Source organism: Xenopus laevis, chromosome 6S (assembly GCF_017654675.1).
Source record: "Xenopus laevis strain J_2021 chromosome 6S, Xenopus_laevis_v10.1, whole genome shotgun sequence".
In the NCBI taxonomy this organism is placed as follows: domain Eukaryota; kingdom Metazoa; phylum Chordata; class Amphibia; order Anura; family Pipidae; genus Xenopus; species Xenopus laevis.
In genome coordinates, this window is record NC_054382.1 from 90,182,278 (window position 1) to 90,196,768 (window position 14,491).

At 38.0% G+C, this 14,491-nt stretch overlaps 1 protein-coding gene across 19 annotated transcripts in view; it reads left to right on the forward strand.

The window, feature by feature from the left end:
- The window catches only part of LOC108695247 (receptor-type tyrosine-protein phosphatase mu), a 474,538-nt gene that overhangs the window by 198,566 nt on the left and 261,481 nt on the right, over positions 1 to 14,491 (forward strand). For all 19 annotated transcript variants that reach the window (XM_041567789.1, XM_041567790.1, XM_041567791.1 and 16 more), the window contains exon 6: positions 10,324 to 10,498. In XM_041567789.1, coding sequence (XP_041423723.1) covers positions 10,324 to 10,498 — 175 coding nt within the window. The remainder of the gene's footprint in view (positions 1 to 10,323; positions 10,499 to 14,491) is intronic.

A 14,491-nucleotide genomic window follows, 5' to 3' on the forward strand; every position in this document is an offset into this window, starting at 1 on the left:
ACACCAAAAGATTGAAAATTTACAATATTCATAACATGCAGGCATAGAAGTTGATGTACAAGTAGTACAAGGTAATTGTGACATAAAATGCTGCTCTATAACCCTGCTCCTAATTCACTCCCACATTCACATTGTTTCTATGCATAGCACTATATGTTTTTACAGAACATGTAGTTCAAGTGAAATAAATAATGAATGAAAACAGTTACAAAGATCGATCACAGACTTATCAATGGACCAAGTGGGATGTCTTGAATGTTCCCTGACAATTTCCCAGCAGGTTGAATTGTAACTTATTTATTAACATTTTCCTGACTGTTTATAAATGTATTTTTCATCAGCTTAAATCATTTACATTCTACTGCTTGCTATGGGCCGAAATCTTGCAGGGCTTCAAACAACCTAGCAAAGAACCAGCCTGCGGGGTGACTTGGCAACATTTTTGATGCAGTATTTTGATCACTAATAAAAATGTTGTCACTGAATATTTTGTAAATGTTTTGTAAATCTGTGCAGATTTTACTGCCTGTTACAGCTCATACGCTAGTCACATTATCATCAAAAAAGTTAATATAATTATAATATATGAAAGTGTTGTCCCCCCACAGAAGACCCCTCTCTCCAGCATCACAAAGCAATTCCCCAGTGGCTGCCTCCTTCCCCTATAGGGGGATATTAACACAGAACAGTAAAGAGGGGGAGCAACCACCTTGTCTTGGTGCTACCAATACCCAATCACCGGGAACTTTTTGCATGCTTGTGTTGCTCTCCAACATTATTTTATACTTGAGTGTGGCTCATGGGTAAAGCAGGTTGGGGATCTCTGCTTAGGGGCAATGACACAGAGGATGTGTTGTTTGCATTAAATTTCTTCCAATGTGGCCAAAAAACGCCCAAAGTTACCTTTTCAATGCTGTCAAAGGGAATTGCCAGCATTAAAACATTTGTTTCATGCAAGTGCATGAAAAAGCAGGAGAAAGCAAATTGAATCCATTTTAGGCCCCGTTCAGAAGGAGCTTTAGCATGGGTGACAAAGCAGACTATGCGTCCTTGAAGGAATAGTTCAGTGTAAAAACAAAAACTGTGTAAATAGATAGGCTGTGCAAAATAAAAAATATTTCTAATATAGTTAGTTAGCCAAAAATGTAATGTATAAAGGCTGGAGTGACTGGATGTCTAACATAATAGCCAGAACACTACTTCCTGCTTTTTAGCTCCCTAACTCTGAGTTAGTCAGTGACTTTGAGGGGGGCCACAACTATTCAGTGAGTTTACAATATATTCTCAGCATGCAGCTGAGATACAAAAGCAACAGTTATGACCCATGTGGCCTCCCCTCAAGTCACTGATTGCTTACTGCATGGTAACCAATCAGTGGAAACCAAGAGAGCTGAAAAGCAGGAAGTAGTGTTCTGGCTAGTATGTCAGACATTCAGTCACTCCAGCCTTCATACATTATATTTTTGGCTAACTAACTAAATTAGAAACATTATTTATTTTGAACAGACTATTTACCCAGTTTTTATTTTTATACTGAACTGTTCCTTTAAAGGGGAAGGAAACCTAGTTGGCGCAAAAACCCTCCCCCCCTCCTGTGTGTTGCCCACCCTCCCTCCTCCCCCCTGGCCTACCCGTCCCGCTGGGCAAATGCCCCTAACTTGTTACTTACCCTTCAGCGCAGGTCCAGTCCAGGGAGTTCACAGACGACATCTTCTTCCACGCGATCTTCTTCCTGCTTTGACCAGCGCATGCGCAGTAGGAGCATTTCGCCGGTATGATCTACTGCACATGCGCCAAAAGTACATTGTGACTTTTGGCGCATGCGCAGTAGATCCGCATGCGCCAAAACGCCGGTCAAAGCAGGAAGAAGATCGCGTGGAAGAAGATGTCGTCTGTGAACTCCCTGGACTGGACCTGCGCAGAAGGCTAAGTAACAAGTTAGGGGCATTGCCCAGCGGGACGGGTAGGCCAGGGGGAGGAGGGAGGGTGGGCAACACACGGGGGGGGGGAGGGTTTTTGCGCCAACTAGGTTTCCTTCCCCTTTAAGAAAGACACTTGAAACTCAACTGAAAATGTACCCGATTGCCTGTACAATGACTGTAACATTTTTATTAGCTTCAGAGCTAAAGAATAAACATAGCACCAAATAAATGGGATGATGACACTAATGAAAGGATGTTCATGATTAACAGATGTATACCATCTGCCATGATTTTCTTTGTCACATCTGCTGACAACACAAGCTCGCTCTGAAATGGGGATAATATTTCTTTTGTATTGACTGACTAAACAAGAAAACGAATTCTAATGCAGTTGTTGGTTGAGGTGTTTATTTCACTTGCAGTGCGCAATTATGCTCTTTGCAAAGAAAAGATTAGAGGTTTTAGGAAAAAAAGCTTGTAACCATGGGAATTTAGTCTGCAGAATTTATTTGCTCCACCATCAGATGTTTGTTATTACCAAACCAAAAAGTAATTAATAAAAGTTGAAGGGGATTATACATCAGTAGCCTTAGTTTATAAGGTCTTTTTGCAGGTTTTCTTGGTATTTTATTGGTATGTTAATTCCTCATTGTTCTTTTCCTGTTTGTGGTTAGTGTCAGACATGAGGGTGCCTATATAAACATGTCTAGAGCAAAAGCAACCAATGCCCAAATGCAACCTTCTCAAATGCTGTCCTTAAAGGGGAACTGAACAACTAACAAAAATAAATTTGAAATTCCTTACTTTCATTAATTATTTTCCCAAGCTTTCAAGCTATTAGCAGTTTTTATGGCATCCCTCTCTTTTACTGATTGCCATATCATTACCAGGTGAGATGCAAATATGGGTCCCTACATCCAGCTGTAATCCTGTTTATACATGTAACCCTACAAAAGAGAACAAGTCACATTTAAGTCCTCGAGCACAAGAGGCCTGTAAAGTGGCTACTCATAATTGGTAAACCACTTCCAGGGAAATGGGAGTTGGGAAGACCTATACTGTGTGAAGCTGCCCTGTTTAACTACAGGCAGGCGGGGCGGAGCCTCAATGTCATGGGGTGGGTCCACGATGCAGTGGGGGGTGGGTCATGTCATATGGGGCAGAGCTATGATGTGCTGATCGCTGATTGGCCGATCGTCACGTCAATCATAGGAAATCCTGACCGGTTTTCCCTGACAGCCCTTCAAAAAATCAGGCTGTTGGGGTCAAACCCAGACAGGTGATGAACAGCAGCTCCTACACAGGGGATTGCAAAGTGCAAAATATTAAAGCTCAGCTGACTTTGGTATATCTTCAGTTACAAATCACTACCAAAAAAAAATCTCAAAATGTTTTCTCTCTCTATCTTTCTCAGAAGTCTCCAGTAGCCCTGTGCTGTGAAAAAGTGCTATCAGAGTGTCGAGACCATTTGGGGGCATCTCTCCTATATCTAGAGTATTCCGCAGGCCCTCTCTAACCTATCCCCTGAAAACTTCCTTCCCTAACTGGTGTACAGTTGCCTGGGGATACAAACCCCAATGTCTACCTACTCATCAGGGAAGAGATCGACATGCTGCCTAAACAGCTACCTGAAATTCCCCTTTAGGCAAATCTATGTTTATTTCACCTCTTTACAGGCTTTCATATTTTATCCACACTAGAATTCTACCTCTCAGGATGTACTGTACTTATGGGTTATGGCTCTATTGCCAAGCAAAAATTTGTTCACGTAAACATTAAATAAACCCAATAGACTGGTTCTGCATCCAACAAGGATTAATTATATCTTAGTTTTGATCAAGTGTAAGGTACTGGGTTATTATTACAGAGGAAAAGGAAATCATTTTTAAAAAATTGTATTATTTGGATAAAATGGGGTCTATGGTAAATGGCCTTCCTGTAATTTGAAGCTTTCTGGATAATGGGTTTCCAGATAATGGATCCCATAACCTGTACTATTCTTTTATAGATATTTCATTTATGTGGACATTTGCAGTGGCACCAAAAAAATCCACAACGTTTATAGCAGATTATCATAAATAATCATCAAAAAAAATGAACATTAACTAACACTTAAAATTACCTTTTAAAGGAGGAGGAAGCCCTAAAAATGAATAGGACTAAAAATGCCATGTTTTATATACTGATCTTATTGCACCAGCCTAAAGTTTCAGCTTCTCAATTACAGCAATGATCCAGGACTTCAAACCTGTTACAGGGGGTCACCATCTTGGAAAGTGTCTGTGACACTCACATGCTCAGTGGGCTCTGAGCAGCTGTTGAGAAGCTAAGCTTAGGGGTTGTCACAAATTATCAAGCAGAAAATGAGGTTGCTCTGTAACATAAGCTGATGCTACAGGGCTCATTATTAAATTGTGATGCTAATTGCACTGATTTCTGTGCTGCCATGTCGTAATCATCTGTATTAATTACTAATCAGCCTTATATTGTCACATTTATATTCTATATGTACTGTATATTTTGAGTCGGTCCCTAAGTTCAGTAACTAACAGCAGCACAGAGCGTGTGCAGTGAATCAGCAGAAAAGAAGATAGTACAGAAGCCCAAAACATAACGTACAACATTTCTAGCTTACTTCTTTAGTTTAACTTTCCTTGTCCTTTAAGGTTGCATAAAAACTGTCAGTTATGCCACACAAATATGTCACATTGCACTTTAGTAAGAATGGGAGCAGTGTTCATTTTGTCTCAAGAATATTTGCAACATTCCAGCTTGAATGTATCATTATTAATTGCAGGTTGGCTCCTATACATTGTCTTTATCAGTGCTAGTTGCTGATAGGAATCACTTGTATTCATCCACTGGTATATGGAAAGACACAATGCCCAATGTTACAGGATTTGCAAATGTGCCCCAGTTTTACTAGGTGACAGCTAACTCTTATAGCGAGAGGGTTATGGACAAATTGCCGTGTAAGGCCTGGTTGCTTTAATGCATTATATTATCTTAATTTTTGCAGTCTGAAACTAAAATGAGTTTATTCTTATGCAAATTCAACTTACAGCTGCTTTTGTACAATGTGCTAAGTCTTAAGATCTTAACACATGAACCATAATTTATTTAAAAAAAAATACTTATTATGCAGTTTCAGCGAAAGTTGTAGCAATAATCAGACTCCTAATTTAAATATATTAAGACTTCAGAAGCAGCCTTTTCAATAAGTAAATCAATCTCAGGCTATTGTACTACTCTCCAGAGCTGCAACCGCTGCTGTATGGTCAATTTGGATCATCTGTTCGCCATGATAGATAATGTACCCTTTCAATTTTCTAATAGGTGACACAATCCCACTTTTATATATAAAAAAAACATTTCTAAATCATTGTGTAGTTTGCGCTGCTAAAAGACTGAACAATTTTGCCTGTTCTCAGAAGTAATTTTGTTTAAGCCATTGGCATCAGCCGAATTACAACGTAATTGAATATCTCGTCCAGATTACTTCTCATGATGCCAGCGTGCCATTTTGTAAATTGCACATACTAGAGTATTCTCATTCTGAGAGATATCTAACAGCTGGTAATTTCATGTAATGTAAAGATTTACTCCAGAGGATTATATTTATAAAGATGTTGAAATATGGGAATTCCATAGGTAGTAATAATAATAATAGGCAGAGACAGGAGGCAGAGATTTGGGAAATACACTTTTGCAGAAAAAGTTCTTAAGAAGAATTCCATATTCATTGATTTCATAGATCTCCAAACAACAAAACATTTATTTTTTATTTGGGGCGTGTGGATTTGTAGAATCAAAAGGATTTGTTTCAAATCTTGATAATAATAATGTGGCAGGTCTGCATATTTTAAAGCATAAATGCAACTTTCTACCAACTTACTGAGGCACAGTTCCTCTGTCATAATATATAATATATATATATATATATACTGTATTATATATTTGTGTGTTATTTATATATTTGACATTAATGGCACTTTAAAGGGGACCTGTTATCCGAATCCTATTTTATCAGGTTACTCAATCAAATTAAACTTTAATTGCACAATATACATTATTTGAATCTTGTTTCCTTCGGTCTGGGAACTCATAATTATAGCAAGCAGGCAGGAGCCATTTTGTGGGCACTATTATTAAGGCAAGCTTGCATCAGTTCAGAATCTTGCTTGTGCACCAGAATGGGGGACCTGATGCCCATCCCCATGCCCTGGCTACACAATTAAATGGTAAAGAGAGAGGGTGGATATGGGGAGAGCAGTGACATCTAGGAAGTGCTGAATGGAAAGTGAAAGTAACTGCCTGCTCTGCCTCTATGCCTAAGATATAGAGGAGGGGCAAGCAATATTTGATTGACAGCTGAGAATTTTAAATTCGTTTATAACAGCTATGAATGGTTATTATAAATAAAAAAAGAATTTGGAATTCATGTTTAATTTGAAAAGGACTTTTATTATACAGCTTTTTTATGTAAAGGTGACAGGTCTGCCTCAAGCAGATGATAAACCCAGTGCAAAGTTTGAGTTGTAAATGACAGCATGTGGGTGGTGTACACAGCTTTCTAAACATTATAACGTCTGCAAATAGTTCTATTTAATGGATGAAATACCCCATTTATTTTACAGCACTTTATAAAACATTATAAATCATTTTACACAACTTTATAAATAGGTCCCTGTACTGGAAAAAAGCAGGATATCATTCTGTGTGACAAGGCAAGGCACAGAACAGAACAAAGTAGAGTGGAAAAGCCAAGTCAGACTGGTCTACAACAAAGATCAGTTAACAGGGTGATGCCACATTGTGTAGAACCACCATCCTGTGACAAAGGGCAACAATATGAATTCAACATAACCACAACTAAAAAATCTTTAGATAATAATGTTTGTGGATGGGATTTGCCAATTATACAGTAATAATAGTATTATTTACAGGGAAGTACAGGTATGGTATCCATTTCCGGAAAACCATTATCCAGAGAGCTCAAAACTAGGGCCTAGTCATGTCCCATAGACTCCATTTAATCAAATAATTCAAGTTTTTTTTCTAATTTTCTAATAGTACCTTGTATTTGATCCCAACTAAGATATAATTAATCCTTCTTGGCGGCAAAACAATCCTATAGTGTTTATTTAACTATTTTTAGTAGACTTAAAGCATGGAAATCCAAATTAAGGCATGACCCAATATCCAGAAAACCCCAGGTCCAAAGCATTGGATAACAGGTCCCTTACCCAGGGGCAATCCTGGTCATTTTGCAGCCTGAGGTGGCCTTCGTTCTGCCGCCCCCCCTTCCCACTGCACTCACATTTTCAGAGCTGAAGGGGGTCGGGGGTGTCCACGTCGCTAGTGCAATTGCACTAAGCCGAATTTCTGGGTTGTAAAAACTGAAATTCGGCTCTTAGTTACCATGAGTGGCGTTTTTGCCACCCATGGCAACCAGTGGGGTGCTGCCACCTGAGGCGAGTTTCTCAATTCGCCCCATTGGCGGAGTGCCCCTGCCCTTACCTGTAGTAACATTATTCTTATAGAGTAAAGTGATTGCGATGAGCTTCTTTTAAACAGAAGAGCTCTCATGAGCTAAGAAAACAGAATTTAATCCCTGTCAAACAATCCCTTTTTAGAAATGGTAGGTAGACTAGATGCATGACTTTTCAGTATCATCAAGCTAATATTTCACAAGCAAGTGCTTCAGTTGACAGTTGTTCATTTGGCTTCTTATATGAAAGACTATACATTCATTAAATATATATAGTTATAATATACAGGTATGGAACATGTTATCCAGGATGCTTGAATCTTGGAGTTTTCCCAAAAAGGGATATTTCTGTAATTTGGATCCCTGTACCTTCTGATAAAAATTAATAAACATTTCAACATTAAATAAACCTAATAGGATTGTCTTACTCCAATAAGGGTTAATATGTCTTATTTGGGATCAAGTACAAGGTACTGTTTTATTATTATTATTATGGGTAAAAAAGGAAATTGTGTTTTAAAATACAAATTATTTTTTTTAAATGATTTAAATGAGACAGACTTCCTGTAATTCAGAGATTTTTGTACAATAGGTTTCTGGATAACAGATCCCATACCTGTACATGTAAGATATTTCAGGAAAAAGTAGAAGAACATAATATAACATCACATTGCAGTGATTGTTTTACATTTATGTGCTGTAATTTTAATATTATTGATTTTTTAAGTTTGAAAAAACACTTTAATAATATCGTTGTAACTTTTTATCCCTAACCAGTGGGATATAAATGCATAAATATTTGTAAAGGCTACCAGTATTTTTTTTTTTTTCGTTTCTAGCTTGAGATCCAACTACAGAACTGAAAGGCTTTCTATATTGAGCTATGAAGGTGTGCACTCATTTCCATAACAATAGCAGCTTTCGTTTTCCACGGAGAGCAAATTAAGAGACATTGTTCATTACAGTAAAGTTTAACACACTGATACATTTCATTAGTGCCTATTTCAGTCTCCTTTAAGTCTTCTACTTCTTAAACGTGTGACTATGAACAGCAAACAGAACTGAGGGGTACAAAATTTTAAAATCCATGTATTAGCACACAGATTAAATTTACAAACTTATTCATACCCCCCCCCCCCCACACACACACACGCAAACAACTCTGGGGTCTGCTTTCTCTACAAGTGGACATACAGGGGCAAATTTAAGATGTCGATTTGGGTCCTTCAGACCGATTAGACAGCTTATCTGTATAAACTGTGTATGTGTGTGTGGGGCCTTCCAAAGAGGCCCCCCTGACTAATTTGTGGCCAAAAATCGGCTAGATATTGATCGGGCAGGTATGATTTTTCCCCGTGATTGAGGACCATATTGGCTAATTTATGTGGTCGTCATCACGTTGGTGCCCATTCCCATCATTGTAATTTGATTGTTTGGTCCCAGGGCCAAACAATCGTATTAGCCCAATATTGCCGTGCCTTTGGTGGGCATATTGGGAGAAAGATCTGCTCGTTGAATAGGTTGAAAGGTTTAAATAGAAAGATAAGTAAGACAAAGTAACATAAACAATACAATTGTAGCCTCACAGTCAATAGACTTTTTGGGGTTCAGTGAGTCCCATCTGAAACCCAGAAAGAGGCAGATATTGGAGGAAATATGTACAAAGCTATAGAAAAGAAATAATGAAGACCAATGGCAAAGCTGTTGGGAATAAGACATTCTAAAACCTACTAAAAGTTACTTTAAAGGTGAACCATTTCTTTAAAAAGCTGACACAGACTGTACCATCATGACTTGAAAGATGCAATTAAAATTGTTTTATTGAAGAAATTTAATTCCAAGACACAGGCCTTATGTATTTCTTGCCTTAAAGGAAAACTATACCCCCAAAATGAACACTTAAGCAACAGATTGTTTACATCATATTAAGTGGCATATTAAAGAATCTTATCAAACTGGAATATATATTTAAGTAAATCTTGCCTTTTAAATCTCTTGCCTTGAGCCACCAAGTCGTGATGGTCTGTGTGCTGCCTCAGAGATCACCTGACCAGAAATACTACAACTCTAACTGTAACAGGAAGTGTGGAAGCAAAAGACAGAACTCTGTCTTTTAATTGGCTCATGTGACCTAACAAGTATGTTTTGTTTGGTATGTTTGTGTGCACAATCGTACAATCCCAGGGGGTGGCCCTTATTTTTTAAATACATTTTTTTAATTTTTATTTATGATTACCCAATGGCACATGCTACTAGAAAAGTATATTATTATGAAAATGGTTTATTTACATGAAGCAAGGTTTTACATATGAACTGTTTTATGCAATATCTTTTTATAGAGACCTACATTGTTTGGGGGGTATAGTTTTCTTTTAAGGGGCAAGTAAGCATATACATATAGACCATTGCTATTTTTGTGGTTAAATTCAAATGTAGGGACGCAGTTTTCCCATAAAAAAAATTGCTTACGAACAAAAAAATTATTAACAGCACTTCTTTCCTAAAATGAGCACCAGTGATGTCCAGTGGTCACACTTTCTCCTGGCCTAGGGGGCATCCTGGATAGCTGCTTTCACACTCTCTTTTCTTATTTTCTTTAAAATAAACTGTGAGCGTGACTGATAGCCTAATAACATTTTATGAAACTTAATTTGTCATTAAGAAAAACTGAACTCAGCCAATGGGCCTCAGGTAGCAGCATCAAGGAGAAAGAATTACAACTACAGTAAAGTATTTTATTAACGTGAACCTGGTTTTGAAGGTAGTGCCAGCTGGATGTCTGGCCTAACATTCTAACAATGCAATCAATCAAGCCGACTTTGCCGAAAAAACATCTGTTTCGGGGAATAGAAGAATGATTATTCAGTTAATGGCTACGGAAAAAAATAAATTTGTTTTGTTTCTTTTCAGGGTGCCAATGGGAGGGTTGCTCCGTTAAAGGATATAAAAGTGCAAAATATCCGTCGATTTGTGGCTACGTTTAATGTAGTGAACACGACGAAGAAGGATGCTGGCAATTATCGTTGCATGATCCGTACAGAAGCCGGAGTTGGAATATCAAACTATGCAGAATTGATTGTCAAAGGTAGATTTCACCTTTTTGTCAGCAAAGAGGACATTACAGATCATTTGTATACTATTTCTATGTTAATTCTAATGCAGACTGTTTATTCTAATTGGTTCATGTTGGTGTACATTAGCAAATCTGCCCTGTTTCTCTTCGCTGAAAAATTCACAAAAGATACGAAAATAGCATTGAATTCAATGGGCGGCAACATTTTTTTATGGGCAACCGTTTTTTCCACGTGCCACAATTTTTTTCTCACTCCAAATGCATTAAAGTCAATGGGCGTTTTTCTCATGATGACTTCTTTGTCTCTGCACCAATTTTTTCTTGGTGATTTTTTTGTCTCAGCAACTTTTTTGTCCAAATGTATTAAAGTCAATGGTCGTTTTTTCTTATGGCAACTTTTTTGTCTCAGCGACCATTTTGTTGCAGCAAATTTTTGCCACAGTTTTGCAAAAGTGGCGAAGTGCGTAATTTTGCTGCAAATCTATGCCTGGTGAATAAATTCGCTCATCACTAATGCACATGTTAAAAGTCATCCTTTTCCAATCCCAGTCCTCATTCGATAGAATGAAGCTCTGTTGTCTGCCCCCACATTAATGACTAGCTGCAGACTGTAACATTGTGAGTAAATACTGAGTATGTTTCTCTTCTTAAAGGAGAAGGAAAGACAATTTACACTCGGGGTGCCAAAAGTTAGGTACCCCCAAGTGATTATATTGACTTACCTGACACCCTGATCCAGTGCTCCTATCAGCAGAAACCTGCAACAGCCCGGGGTTCTTCCAGCAAGCACCACGGAGAAATCCTCTTCCTTCTTCTTGAGTTTTCAAATTTTCTGGGGCAGATGCATGCTCAGTAGAACAAAATAGCCTGCTACTGTGCATGCACAGCTGCGAGAAGACTGAAGAAGCAGGAAGAGGCTTGCTCTGTGATGCTCACTAGAAGAACCCCAGGCTGGTGCAGATTTCTGCTGATAGGAGCACCGGCCCAGGGTATCAGTTAAGTAAATATAATCACTTTGGGGAGCCTAAACTTTGGCATCCCTAAGTGTAAATTGCCTTTCCTTCTCCTTTAGTTTGCAAAGGCCTTTACCCATACATCCCAACATATTAAAGGAATCAGAGGAGACTCAAAGTAAAGCAACACACATTAGTATCAGCCTTAAACTTTGGACAGCATATAACACTTTCACTGTAATACTTGTATCCATTGTAAATTAACATTTAGAATGGATACAACTAGCATAGAACCCTGGTTTCTCGGGCAAAAATTAGCAACCATGCACTTAACTTAATAAGAATCTGGAATATGAATAGTAGCGGTCCTGAATAGAAAGATGAGCGATATCGATATATTTGTAGCTTTATGGAGAGTTTAATGGACAGTCACCCCCATTTGAAAGCTGGAAACAGTCAGAAGGCGGCAAACAATTAAAAAAGGATAAAAAATATATAATGAAAATAAATTGAAAAGTTCCTTAGAATTGCCTATTCTATAAGATACTAAAGTTAATTTAAAGGTGAACCACCCCATTAATATTGCTTTAGCCTTATACACTCAGCATCATTCATTTATGTAGCGGCACAGAGCTCTGCAGCGCTTTACAATAATTTTAACAAACACTAGTGTTACAAGTATATAACACACAAGGGTTAGAGAATAAATATGGAATTGGAGGACCCCGCTCACAAAAGCCTATTATCTGTAAGTACAAATAAGCAGAAAGGGAATGCACTTTGCAGTAAGCTATGCCTTCATATTGTTCTTCACTTTCTGTTAAAAGAGCAATTGAAAGGGGAACATATACAACTATAGGACTTATTTTCGTTAAACTGTGTATTTAGTTAGAGTATTGCTGAGTCGGACCCACAGCTGCAAAGCAGTGCTTAGCAATCTATTTAAATAAACCAGAAATGGCTTGGGCATGGTTCCAGAAAGAATGAGCGCACAGTGATGTTTCCAACATTATTTGGAACTTTGAACAAGTTTTTTTTATTTTTCAATGTGAAGTCTACAAAGGCATCACCAGAAGTGTATCAGTAAGGCACATCTTTTCTTCTGGGTGTTATTAAAATATATATTGGACAAAAGAAGGAAGCAGGGCAGTATTGATTTAATGCATTTGGAGAAGCATATTAGTCTCCTACATACGGTTCACTGGCTAATAGTGGCCTGGTCACAGGTGCTTTATTTACTAGACAAAGGACCCCTGAATGAATAGCAGTGTCTGGAAAGGCATCCGATTATTTCAGGGTTCAGCCTACTTATTGAGTTCAAGCAAGGAAACCTAGGTGCCTCGTGGCTTTTGAAAGATTTTGGTTTTTGGTCTTTAGCTGAGGGCAAATAGGGGAAGCCATCTGTAGTTGTGGTGACCTATTTCTATTCACAGCTTAGTTCCTTTAGCAGCAACAGAACTTTAGTGCTTAGAGAAAAAACATATTCTGCAGCTAAATCATTTTCATTTTAAGCCTGCGGTAGGATTTCAGATGATATCAGGGCTCCGCTTTTTAAAGCAGTAAAGCCATTTATTGAAATATTGGCTTCTTTGAAATACTAAGATCTGCCGCAGTCTTTGTGTTTTTGAAAGAAAGAGACTAAATGTATTCTTTGTGTTTGCTAAAGACACTGAGTAAGCTCTCTTTGGCGATAAAATGTTTTGCTTATCACAAACATGAAAAATATTATGACATTAAAAGATAAAACCCGCAAAACTGCTGCTGTATTATATCTGCCGTTCTCCAGCAGCATTAAGTAAATGTCAGTTAAATTGTCCTCTAAGAGCATTAAAGGACAGAATTTCTCCTTTTATACAAATATTATATTAATCAATGGCCCATTTATTTTTACTTAAGCTTATGGCACCCTGTCGGTTTCACTCCATAACAGTTACTGAAAAGTTTATTTTTATGGCTGGAATGCTACAGAGTTGGATGCTGAAAACAACTGGTTTCATTTACTTCAGTTTTAATTAGGTTAATCTGTGTGTCTTTTAAATTGATTTATATTTCCAAAATGACATTAGACATTACTGGAGTATATTTGGCATAATATCTGGTTCCATTCCTTGTTTTAATAGATCATTGTTGTGTTTGCATCTGTTATTAACCCATTTGTACAATTCTGGCCTGTTTCTTCTTTGTAAATAAATAGCTAAAATGCAGTTTAGTGAATGTGACTTGCAGAAATACAGGCTAAGTTTCTTGTTTATTTCAGTTCGGCAGCAATTATTGATTGCATGACAAAGCATATACATTTTTGTTGCTTCCAATTCAACGTTTTTGGGCACCAATGAACCAGTTATTCTAATAACACTGAATTTGTTTCCTGTATCATAATACTTTTAATAAATTAAGATAATTTACACACCTAATGCCTCATTTGTGATCACCTAATGTGGAGCATAAGGCACAATGCCCAACATGTTGTGGGCAAGGGAACCTTTACCCCAGTGGTTCCTGATCTGTGAGACTGACCTCCTAGGGCTACCAGAGCCTTGGTTGGGGTGGGAAAGCCATAAGCTAGCCAGGGACAGATTTGTGGATAAGGCCTAGTTAATATTTGTCTAGAAGCACATTTCGGGTGTTGTTTAGAACAAGGTCTGAGGTTTTTGTAGCAATGTTTTTATATTGTGGCATATGTTTAGTAATATATTGGGCCTTAAAAGGGACTTGACCTGAATAATTGCTATAACCACTGCTCTAACTGCAGGGCTTTCTTTGTGTATTGGAATTGTGCCAATTGAGTAGTGGTGGGTCAACTTATATTGGTGTCCAAGGTCCAGACTAGACCAGAATCTTACCATCCTCTGCTGATTTCTCATGTATGGCCCCCCACTGGTCATTTGATCACTTCCCCTCTCCCTGTGTACCTGCCCAAGTTGCCTACCCCTAATTCCATTCCTGTAGGCGATAAGCAATTGAAGGGTGTACATGGCAGTTCAGAAACCGGCAAAATTAGCATCAGCTTATATGACAGACCAACCTCATTTTCTGCTTAATGATTTATGAT